We start from the raw sequence: 12,989 nt of genomic DNA on the forward strand, positions 1-12,989 counted from the left end.
CTAAGCTCTGTGATTCCGTCTGTTTTCCCTTTCACTCCTGATCTTGCGCGCTCCCTCTCCCCGCTCGCTTCAGCTCGGAAGCGAAGGGCGTGGGCGGACAATCTCAGTCCCTTCAAGGTTCAAAGTACCCTTTCTTCCTCCGCTTCGCTCACTCCTGCGCTGTTCTACATGTTGCAGCCTTATTAAGTTGTTCTCCCGCTCTCTCTTTTTCTCACCCCGTCCCCACATTCAGTGTTGAGCCGTTCACAGAACATCTTTCTACTTTTCTTGCCTGCTAATGAGACTACCTCCACATGCACTTCTCTTTGCACGCGCGCACACCGACACACCTGTACAGCTATGACACTACAGCTCATTTTTTACTAATAAGACACGTTCCATGTCATCTAGTCCATTGTTTCTATATGGATCGTTATATATTTTACACATACTGTACCTGTGTGTCTATGAAGGACTGCACCTATAAGATTTTATAAAGACAACATCAAATTATTGAATTACAAGATTAAAGTGGTTTAGAAATTTAGAGGTTAAATCCAAATTGTATATTACTTTTAAACAAAATTAAAGTTTCAAAATGATGAAACTAGTCATAAAATTATGAGGAAAAAATTGTGGATAGTTGTTTATGACGAGAATATAGTGTATTCTTAAAAAAATGCATGCATAATACAGTGGTGCCTTGAGATAAGAGGTTGATTCATACCGTGACCACGTCACAAATTTCAATTCATCACTTTCCATTGAAATGAATGGAAATGTCTGTGTATTTCAAATAACAAAAAAATAACTCTATAATATTGCACTGTATGAAAATGTGTGCATAATCATTTAAATCTGCAATTCAATTGACTATGCTTATCGTTCTGTTGTGCCCGCCTTGGCCACTAGGAGGCAATATAACACAGTCATGCAGACAAATGAAGAAGAATTGTACTTTTTCTCCTACTATTACTCGCAGTAGGAGAAGTGACTCAGTAGGGCGCTCTAATATTAGTCATTTTTAGTACAGGCTAAAGAATATTTACCTGTAAGTATTGTTGTAGTATCTGTCTGCGTCTGTCTGTGTTGCTCCACAGTTTGTGTTGAAATAACCATTGTTTAAACTGCATAGGTCTCAAACTCCGATCCTCGAAGACCACAGTGCTGCATGTTTTTGAGATTTCGCTAATCCAACACACCTGATTAAAAGGATCAGCTCTGCAGGAACCTATTAATGATCTTGATAATTTGATTCAAGTGTGTTGGAGGAGGGATGCATATAAAACATGTAGGACTGTGGCAAGGTGGGATTTGAACCCTCTCCTCCTGTTCACTGGTCAAAGCTCTGCTGTAGTAGCCTACCCATTGAGTCACAGAGAACTTGGGCGGCAGGAATGGCACAGTGGTTTGAGCAATTGCCTACCACACTGAAAAACCTGGGTTCAAACCTTGCTTGGACAACTCTTCAGCTAGTGCAGCAGAGCTTTGACCGGTAAACAGGAGACGATGGTACAAATCCCACCTTAAACAGATGGCAAGGACCTGAGTTTGAGACCTATGGGTTAAAGGGTTTTTACTGATAACAGTTAGCATGTCAATGGTGTTTTTCAATATGTTAGCATAAAGCTAATAGGCCATTGGTAAGGCAACGTCATTTGGTTGTTTTAAATGTGTTGTCAAACTGATGCTTATTTTGAAGTGATTTGAATTTAGTTGCCTGCCACCATACAGCACTTGTAGTTCAAGTTTGTGCTCGCAAGTGAAAGCAAACAATCAACCAAATGACAGCTCGTATCTTGAAAAACTTGTAAGTCGGGTCTCTCATATCTCAAGGCACCAGTTAATCAGTTTATTCCGATTGCAAAGGTATCTAACATTTTAAAGATTTTAATAGGTTTTACTACTCAGGGTTATTTATTAGGTCCTCTGAGATGTTTACAGAAGTCATTACAAAGGTTAGAGGTTGAATCCCCACTGGGGTTCCTGAAGAGCTCGCTTGCATGCATACATTAACTCGGCCATGTAGGTACTTTTGTTAAAAGCATGTGCCAAATGCCACGGTTAATGATATCATGTTAATAATATATAATGGATTGTAACCAGCCACTGCTGAGATGTTTAGTCACAAGGGTACAAGCAGCTCTTTCTTTGATTGTTTTCTTCTTCTTTAGAACCTTCGTTACACGTTTTTGTTTATGTTTTTTCCTAGGAGGTGGGGCGGTGTGGCATTTTGACAGTTGAAAGAGGAACATCCAGTGCACGTGACGTGGCTACACCCCTTTGTCATGGACACAAATGCGCATATGTGCACCCGTCCTGGTTACAGTATTTGTACCAGCGTGCCCCTCTGTGACCATTCGTGCCATCTCATCCCTCCCCCGGGTTTCCCATATCGCTTTACTTTATTATTTAGTGTGTTATTTTTTCTCCTCCCTGATCTATAGTCCCCACATCACAGAGGCAGCTAATTAATTATGGATGGACTTTGGGAGGAAAGAGGGGGTTTGAGGAAGATTAAAAAAACGACCAGACAACCAGCCTCATTACATATGCGCAGTGTTTTTGGTGCTTTATTAATTTATATCTTGTCAGGCTATGCCAAAGCCTTCAGAACTCTTTTGGCTTAATACATTTATTTATTTATATAGTATTCCGTTCAGGCTTTGCTCTTCTATCTGAAACCCTGCACTCTTCACCCTCCCTCCACTATATCTCGTCTCATTTTATTTATTTATTTATTTATTTATTTTTAATATCCCATCACTTGCATATCAGCAAGCAGGCACACACACACACACACACACGCACTCATGTGTCAGCCAACTGTCTCATTATCTGCACTTGGCGCATGCTAAAAGGTGTTTAGCTCACCTGCAAGTGTAAATTATCTAATTTGCCCAGTGAACACTTGTTCTATTGAATTTTCCACACGTACTTTTTTTAATATGTGGTAGAAAAAGTGTAGACCGATGGTTTTAGAATGACTTGACCTAGAACGACAGCTGCTTCTGTTTTTAGAATGCTCCTGGCAATGTTCAATCCAAACTGGCATAGATTAGCAAAAAAATGAGGTTGAATATTGTAAGCAATGTTAATGACGCAGGAGGAGGAGGCGATGTTTTTTGCGCGGTTCAACACACTTCCAATAAACTAACCACTACTGGTTGGACATTTTTAATTGTGTTATGGATTCACAATACACTCTGTAAAGTATGGACGAAAGTCAAATAAAACCCAATACGTTGGAGTATTCCAAAGGTATTTGTTGGGTAAGGCCAGGCTTCTCAAGTTCTTCTACTCCTTACTAGTCTGGAACAGAAAAGGGTCTTCCCCAAACCTTTCCCACAAAGTTGGATGCATATTGCTCCCAATGTTTTGGCAAGTTGAAGAAGGAGTCGTAGAGAATGAAGCGGATTGATTATGAGATGTCTCCATACTTTTAACTTCAATAAAATAAATGTCAGCACTGCCCTTGTGGCTAGCAAAGCAAACAAGCACATTGGGGTAATCCAAACCATCTGGTTACTTGGCTTAAAGTGAAAGTTAACATATGTCAAAGTAAGGATGTCTCTGAATTCTACGTATATAGGTCACCCAGACTTCCTTTTCATTGTTTATACTTTGGCGCTACAGCCCTCGAAGCTACTGTGTATGGTCCCATTAAAAAAATAAACTCACCCAGCTTTGTACAGAGGATCCTATGAGACTAAGACAAGTCTTGAAAATCCACATCCACTCAATATCATCCTCTATGTTTCTAAATGTTTCAGCATTTTCCAATGTTACAAGCATTTGTGAATTAGCATTGCTTTGAATACATGTAGTTAAAGCTTGGACAGCATGGGGAGAAAAATATATATCTCGCAACATGTTATCCCACATACTTGTACCTTGCTGCATTTGTTTTAACAATTGTTTTTCCATCCACCATTTACTATGCTTGCATAAACAACTGACTTGACATCATGTTAAAAATTGTTCTCTCAATCAAATGTGACCCCTCTTCTTTGTCTTCCCACTCTCTCTTTGTTAAATCTGCTCCACTGTACTACTCCCAACAGGCATACTGTACTGTACATCACGTAACCCGTAGTTTCACTTCCTTCAGTAGTTTGCATCTCTCATTTTATGTTGCGCATTCGTTTGTGTGTAATCTGACACACAAGGCCTCGGCTAAGCAGGCTAATGAACAAACTGCAGTATTGTGTTGTGGCTCCGGGGATGCACTGTAGCCTCTTATGTACAGTTCAACAGCTCAGAGTAAAAAAGGAGCAAGATTCACTGACAGGGGGCCAGTTGTCTAAGAAGTGAAGGAGCGGCTATGCAGTGGCAAGCATCTAATCGTTTTTGTTTGTTTGTTTTTATGCACAGACCTGCTCCGTGTTTTAGGGTTTTCCTTTCCCACTGATTATCTGGTTAAGCACTGCTTTAACTTTTCTATATTGTTTTTACAGTAATTGGAATTTTCCAGGTGAATAAAGTACTTCTTTATCCTCACCACCCATACTAAATGAATTCAAACTCTCCCCATGTGTTGCTCCTTTGAAACCGCTCCACTCGTACGTTTCCAAGACCAAACACTGAAGCTGTTTTCAAATATTAATACTTTCTTTTCTGTAAGGAGATCAATGGCAAAATTATGGGCTAGAAAAGTGAACAATTTGGCAATGATGCCATGACATAACCCTTAGGCACTTTGAAATTATCCAGATTACTCTGATGTCACACTTACACAGCTTGCCGAGGAACCTCAATGATTGAATGCCTCTGAGCCAATTGAATTTGAAAGTTTGGGGGGAAAATATGCCACTGAAATTGCACAAAAATCGTATAGTTCAAAGTGCCGTCACGCATGACATCAGCGCACATCACCGGAGTTGTTTTTAGTATTTTGCCATTAACAGTGGTTGAACATGGATTGTGTTTGGTCTCAAAAGTTCTAAATTAGCATTTTGGCTGAGCAAAAGTATCTCTTGATTTCGAAGTTGGAAAGTTTTTTTAAGCAATGCAAATAATTTATTGATGATCTAATACCTCATTTGACTTAATGCAGTCCAAATTTATTTTTGGTATATAGTGTTGAGTAATGTCGGTGTCTCTCTCTACAGGACTGCCCCCAGATTCTGCCCTCAACACAGATCTACATCCCAGTGGGGGTAACCAAGCCAATCACATTAGCTGCCAAAAACCTTCCCCAGCCACAATCAGGACAGAGGAACTACGAGTGTGTGTTCCACATCCAGGGGGAGACGCACAGTGTCCCCGCCCTGCGTTTCAACAGCTCATCTATCCAGTGCCAAAAGACAGCGGTGAGTGATATGATCCAGAAAAACAAATGTGGATGCTGCTCAAAGATAGTGGTCTCAGACGCATGCACAAATCTAAGTTGTACAGTTTGTATTTGTTTTTGTTTACAGATAACACCGTTTAGATTTGATGGATGCCTTAGCCAACATAGATTTTGTTGTTTCAATTTTGAAGAATCTGAAAGTCAGGCAAGAGGAAAAATGATATGCTTTGTGCCCAGGTCACTGATAAAGACTTCCAATTATTTTTAAAGCATTGTGACAAATACACAACTCCCACTGCTGTGAAGAAAAACAACATATACTTCTCATTGTCACTAGTAGTTTTGCTTTTATCCACTGAATGGCAATTGTGAGCTAAATCTTGATCGAACTGAGCGGCATGAATAAGTTAGGTTTTGGATAATGGCCACTGACATATAATGACCACTCTGGACACTCATTGTTTTGGATTGGACATGGAGCATTATTTAGCCATGGACATACCTTTAATAATGTCCATTCAGGAGAATGGGACACCTTCCCAGAACATTTAGTGGGTGTTCTCATAAATGTGCCTTCACAATGGCAAGTTGCCATTCAGGCTTGGAATTTTTGTGTAAGATACCAACAGTAATGCTTTTATCGGAACAAGCCAAAATTATCAACTGTTAAACAAAAACGTCATACAATGATAATGATGAATTAGATATTTATTTGGATTTGCTGTTTGGGGCAGTTTTAGAGATTGAAAGTATCTATTTGAGATTTGACTAAATGTCCTTGTTAGACTGCAGAAAATACAGATCAAATAATTGTCAATTTTCATTCATCCACTTTCTACTGGTTATTTTGTTTAGAGTTACAGCCGGTGAGCCTACAGCCTGGACCGGCTGGCAGTTGCAGGGCTTGAAATTATTATTTTTTAATAATATTCAGATGGGAGAGTCTCTCCAAGGGGCTACCTTCTATTTAGCCACATTTGCTTCAAGACACAATCAACAATTTGACAGAATTTGTTCAATTAAAGTAGACAAGATTATATTTGTGTCCAAATCCAGGTGATGTGTTTGTGTGTGTGAGGCCTCAAAACTAGCATGACAGATAAGAGGTAGCTAGCGTTGCGCTCCACTGAGGCTGAAAATGCGAAGAGTGCGCCTGTGAAGCTAGTTTGGAGCGGATTGATCTTGTTTACACGTTGACTCTATACTTCACTCTTCTTTCCGCGCTCTGCCTCGAGAGCCCATCTTTCTTTTGACTTCCTCTTCTGTCAAATGTTCTCCTTCCTGCCTGACTTCCTTTGTGTCTCTTTCTAGTTTCTTACACACAAGACGAGACGTGAGTTTGTGGTGTTCATATTGTAGGTGAGATGTTGGAATAATAACACACAAAGGAATGCTGACAGATTTGTGGTTTAGTTAATGGCAGATGTTGATGGCAGAGCTAATTAGTTGCTGACAAGGTTGTCCACGTCAAGATGTGGTTTTGCATTAACTGTTAATGGTACGTGTTAAACAGTAGCAGTAGCAAAACCTCGACCTGGCCAAGTTTCTCTATTTAATGTCCACAAATTCAGACATACTGCTCACAGTAATTAGCCTTGGGTTGTCAGCGCTTCTCCCTTGTTAGCAATTAGTGGCTGCAGGCTGACTTTGTGGCCAAGTATTGATGAAGAGGAGCCTGTCTTGTGTACAAAATGGAAAAAGTGGATAGCTGTATATGCATGCTATACTTTACACATAATTATGTTTCATAAATTATGGCAATTAGCACATGAAGGACTGTGGTTGCTTTCTACTTTTAACATTCTTCCGTTATATATCAATAACTAATGTCTGACACACTAGTAGGTTTTGGTGTACTTGGCGTTCTATTATTTTTGGACTATGTTGGTTTGTCATTTGAATTTCTTATTGATTACCAGTTGTAACTCAATATTCAACAAGTGAGGATTCTCAAGTTTGGTTTGGGTGATACAACACAGTATTACATCATTGTTGGTAATTTTTTTAGGATGCTCCAGTGGCAGTCGATATTAATGATGGCGGGAAATAGATTTGTTTTTAACTCATTTGCTCCACAAAATGTATAAATATGTTCTATCTTAAATGTTTTAAGTGTCCCAAAGACGTATTTAGACGTTTTGTTTAAGTTTAAAAATATATATATAATAATATGCTAGAGTATGCAGAAGGCTTTGGTGCAGCCTCTGAACTGCAGAGACGGGGTTAAGCAATGGTAGTAATTACAAAAACGGCCAGCAAGTGTCAGCAAAGTATAAGAGATCAACCAGGGCCATGTTAAAAAAAAAGCTCATTACTCACATTTCTAAATAGAACTTAGCTATATTCTAATGCTAATTGCTGCCAACCGGAAACAGATACAAATATACTTTAATTTTCCTGATGAAAGAAGAGACTAATCTTTATTTTGGTAGGTTTCATGTTTTTATAGCAATGGAACACAATATTCTGTGGGCCTTGCAAAATCAGTCAAAATCCAGTAAAACTGCCAGGAGCGAAGGGGTTGCATCAGTGAAAATGGCTGGGAGTGAATGAGTTAAAGAATATTATTTTACAATTGCTTTAACCAAAAGTACAGTATGGAATCTTCAAGGTATTAACAAGATTTGAATCTAGCCTTATTTGTCTGTTAATTAAATTCCAAAAAGCGCTTGAAAGTTGAACTAATGCTAATATATGACATGTATGATTTGACTCGATTGGGTTTGTGATGGAGAAATAGAATGTTCTGAACTTATTTGTCAAAGTCAGTATCTTACTGAGCAGAATATTGTTGCTCATAGGAGTTGTGAAGGGGAGGTCTGCAGATATGTAGGCCTCGGCTGTTGTCAGACTACAAAGTAGTTGGGACTGAATTAGAAGTGCCACTTTTGGTTGCAGGCAAGTTGCACACTCCATTTAGCCTCAGTTGCTTCATATTTGTCAACAATCAATTCCAAACAATCATCCAAATTCTTGTTTTTTATAGTGGAATAATTATGTCCCTTACAAATGTTTTCACATTTCATGCATGGTTGAAGACCTATAGACATAGAACACAGTAAATCATAATGTATCCAGAAAATAGGAAGTGCTTCATTGTGTTTAATGTATGCATTTCTGATTAACCCTGACAAAGTCTACACTTTATTAATTTTAATTGCCATAATAATTTTCCAATAAATGTTTCTAAAACAAGGCTGCTTTATCAGTCACTAGTTTTAATTCTCTGGGCACAAATATCCTTATGTTCCCCCTAACACAAGCCACTGTTCAATTTGTATCACACAGTTACCTATGACTTAGGGTTTTTTTTGGGGGGGGGGGGGGGTGTTTGACTTGACTCAGTAAGACCCAAGGCGAAGGTGATATGAGTTATTTATTTGCCTTGTGTGTCTGCACCACACCCTTCGGTATGCCCAAGGCTATGGATCCCAGGATGTCTTTGAACGTGTGTCTGGTTCCAGTATACCACTGCTACAAGACTGGGGCAGTGGGGGTCTACCGATCAATAAACACAAGAATGCTAATCCACAGTTTAGCTTTGTGTTTGAGAAACACACATACGTGCTAGGAATAGTGGCTAAGAGCAAAGACTAGATTTCTAAAATGTATTCCTATTAGGTGTAAAAGAGCAGATACTGAGAAACACAAAATCTGTGTTGAAGAAATGTATAAATGGAGAGAGGAGAAAGAAGTAATAGTGGACACTGCAAAATCGAGATGGGCCCCAAACAAGAGCAACCAGTGAAATTGGAGTATGGATGAATAGACAAGGGGAGAAGTGCTATTGAAAATATCAGGAGGGGGGGAGAAGATGATAGAATGTAAGGAAGAAAATTGTCTCAAAAGTATCTCCTGAGGCCAAAACTCAATCTCATCTCTTTCAAACGCAATCCAAAAGGATACACCTAAGATGTACAGGATGACCGCAGTCAGATCATGTTTAAAGTCTACTTTCCTATTCTTTATCTCATTTCCACTGACTGTAATAACCCAATACCCCCAATGCGGTATCCTCTAACAGCACACTGCCAATAACTGTATAAATATATATGACACACTTGATAGATGATAGTGTAACATTAGCAGCATACTGATCCGGTTGGGTATCAACGATCCATAACTGCTTACATGGAAAAATATCCATATGCCTGCCTGGTATGTTTTTTCTTTACTGTACAATACAGTTGGCTACGTCTTATCCCAAAGTGGGGAGAACAAGTGGATCATAAGACACGAGAATGCCCTTTTACAAAAGGTTGGCCGGCACTCAATATTAGAACCGTTAAAGCAATTTAGCTCTCAGCCAAACACATTTTCATATCTTTGGAACCTGTGTATAATTTTTTTTTTTAAAGGCAGCTTTTTGAAGGTCCGGTAGCATGGTAATTATAGAAAAGCTGATTATTTAGCAAATACAAGAGCCAAACAAACCCCTATCACCAGCCGTTATGGTTGCAGTTAATTCCACTTGGCAGCAAGTAAAATAACAAGCTGCCATCGAAATCCCATTCTTCCATTTTTTTGAAGGTTTCTGCTATGTGGGCCAATCAGAGGTCAAGGCCCAGGAGGCAGAACCAATGAGAGGGCAGTTGGTTGGGAGATATTGTGCTCATGAGTGGCAGGCAGGTTAAAGGAGCAAATAAACACAGGTTCACACAATGCCTGCTCGGAGGCAGCTTGCTCACTTGACCACATTTTGGGGTTAGATGAGCTGATGGACCTGAGCGAAGAAGAGAGTTGGATGAGTTCAAGACTTCGTACTCAGTCTCTTCCCATCTGCCTTTTTTTTTCTCTTCAATTTTTTTACCTATTTATTCTTCATTGATGTTTCTCCCTTGGGCGCTGGAATGAGTGGACAGATAACATCTGTGTGGGCCTTACACCATTACCTCCCATCTGATAAACCATTGGGCCACTCCATCACCCTCTGACTCCTTTACCAGTAAAGGGAGAAGGAGAATGGGGGTCCAAAAAAACAGATGCGGGAATGAGAAGAAAATGTAGTTTAGGATAGAATGTGTGTCTGTGCATTACTCTTCAGTGTGTGTGTATGTGGAGAGCAGCTGTTAGCTAAAGGAGAGATGGGAAGTATCAAGAGTCCTGATGGCATCCAATTAAGGGAGATAAAATGATGATGAATTGCAGTTGGGCAGTGGAGACATCCACTACTGCCTGTGCACACTATTGTTCTGCCCTTGTGCAAGTACACAAGAGAGGAGGAGGAGTAGTAGTAGTAGGAGTGGGAGCCATACAGTAAAAGTTGGATCAAGAGGATGGAAGAAATGTGATCAGTCGCCATGTTTCCACCATATCAGTGGATTAGTAAGGATGCAGCCACTCTTGGCGCACATTTTGGAAGTACAATAGTAAATCAGTATATTTGTCATATAGTATTGGACAACATAAAAAAATTTGCAACCATTTGTATACAGTCATAGAAAAAAATATTAGACTACAATGCTTCTTCAGTTACTCGTTCATTTATTTGGACAAATGCAATGATGACCCCAAAAAAACTTGATGGAATTCAAGGGCTTTTTTGTGTTCATTTTCTATGTTTTTGATAACCAAGATGTCAGTTAAGTTCTTACATCAATACACAGAGGTGAGCAATTTTCAAAATGGTCAATCATTGGTCAGTGCCTTGGTTACCCTACCATCATCGTCAGTCCATCACCATCGACACAAACTAATTGTCAGTCTGTCTTTTTATTCCAACCATGCTTCTCTCGTCATCACTCTTTTAGGACTGACAGACAAATGACGGACAGTCCGTCATTTGTCAACAAAACGGGTGTCCGTCAGCGACGGACTGAGAGGCTTGTATCCACTTAATACACCCAAAATATTTACGTATATATAATATAATAATTATAATAATAATATAATAGCCCTACACGGTTAAAAAAAAAAAAAAAAACACTTTTAAAATGCCAGACTTTAGACCCTCAAATAACAACAGGTACTCCGATTCGGGCACAGAAATCCATGCTACACCACTGCAGCGTCCCAGGAACTGCCAAAAAGGGGTAGAAATAATTTTTTTCTGGTTTCCTCTACTAACTCAGTAGCAATATGCATTCCATACCCACCTGATTAGAACTGTCCTGGTGGGATCAGGACTGGACTTTTGGAGGGTGGAGTAATGATTTAGCTGAGAAATAATCTGCTTCTGTCTGATGGGGAATAAGAGTTAGGTGGGAGACGGCATAGATGGAGTAAATAGAGGTCTAGATAGTCCACATAACATATCAGCTGGGAAAGCAGTTAACATGAGGCACACTGGTGTAATGGTGTCATCACACACCCTTGTGTGCGTGCGTGTATGGGGACTGTGAGGAACATATTTCAGGCTTAGCTCTCACACTTACTATTGAAACACTAATAAACACTTCTGATTTGTTTTTATTTTTTGCTCCTATCTGAGCAAAAAGGACAGTAGAATTTTTAAGAAAAAAATAATCAAAATGATCTGCCAACAGAGCAAGAAAATGTTACTTAAATTTCCCTGTAAGATTTTGAAAAAAAAGAAAATAATACTAGGTCCATATCAACCACAGCTGTCTTGAAAATAGTATTTTTAGACTAAAAACAAGTAACATTGGATACTTTCTTACCATTTCTGACCCAGCCAGGGATTGAACCCACAACCTCCCAGTTTGAGGGCAGACACTCTACCACTAGACCACTGAACGGATAGTGCATTTACTGGAAAGAGGAAAAGTTATCTTAGTAAATATAACAAAACAAACCACTTGAACATGATTCTTACATAATAAAAAAATGCTTACAATAAAGAGCAATATTGCACTTTTGTCTGATTGTTTTCATACTTCAATTTTTCCATTTATCTTATGACTACATTACCATATGCAAAATCTTACAAATCAACCCAGTTCAGGGCCTTTGATGTTGGTTAGCCGTCTTAAAATGTGGAAAATGTTTGTTTTAAGCCAGGCAGTACTTAAAACTGGCTGTTAACACTAAATGCCAAGACTGCTTCATCAAATAAAATAGTAAATTTAGGTTGAATTAAAAAAAGATCTTACTCAAGAATTCAGTTTTTGCAGTGCATAAACACTACTAAAATGCACTCATACACCACACTGTAACATTCTCATGCATTACTGAATGCCTCCCCCTTTTATGACAGGTGAGGAGCAGCTCCCACATCTTTCCTTGATGAATAAAGATGAATTGCTGTTTAGCTCTAAGCATGTCAGCTCCTCCACCCACCCACTGTCTCATCATCTATTTCTAGTAATCTGTGACCTTTACCTGACTTTGCTTTACCCTTTCGTAGCACTGTCCCACCCGTCCATGTCAGCTTTGATGGCCAATTATATGAGCAAGAAATTCACACCTTGATCTTTTCCTGTTATGTCGTCCGAGGCATTTGCATTCTCTTCAATTCTGTTGTATTCTTCTCTACATGACTAGGAAACTTATTGGAAAGTCAGTCAGTATAATTTAATTTATTCACTTTGCTTCAGTGTGTAAGGATGCAATCAAGGGATGGGAGAATCACTCTGAATGTTCTGAACTCCCATTTCAATGTTGGTCTTTAATTGTGCAGACAAATGCTGCCTGGAAGATCTGAGCAGGCTTGTATTTGGTTTATAGGCCTTAGCTGATGTTCTTCAGGCCACACAATAATTTAGATTGAATCATCAGCGCTTTTGCTGGTAATGGATAATAGTGGAATCCATTTTGA

At 39.2% G+C, this 12,989-nt stretch overlaps 1 protein-coding gene across 1 annotated transcript in view; it reads left to right on the plus strand.

Annotated features, from left to right (window-relative positions):
- plxna1b (plexin A1b) overlaps window positions 1–12,989 on the plus strand; it is a 200,459-nt gene that overhangs the window by 131,361 nt on the left and 56,109 nt on the right. Inside the window, exon 10 of the mRNA XM_086086176.1 lies at window positions 5,091–5,291. Within this exon, the coding sequence (XP_085942302.1) occupies window positions 5,091–5,291 (201 nt within the window). The remainder of the gene's footprint in view (window positions 1–5,090; window positions 5,292–12,989) is intronic.

Source organism: Leptonotus elevatus, chromosome 10, assembly GCF_054856555.1.
Source record: "Leptonotus elevatus isolate MCC_2025b chromosome 10, RoL_Lele_1.0, whole genome shotgun sequence".
In the NCBI taxonomy this organism is placed as follows: Eukaryota; Metazoa; Chordata; class Actinopteri; order Syngnathiformes; family Syngnathidae; genus Leptonotus; species Leptonotus elevatus.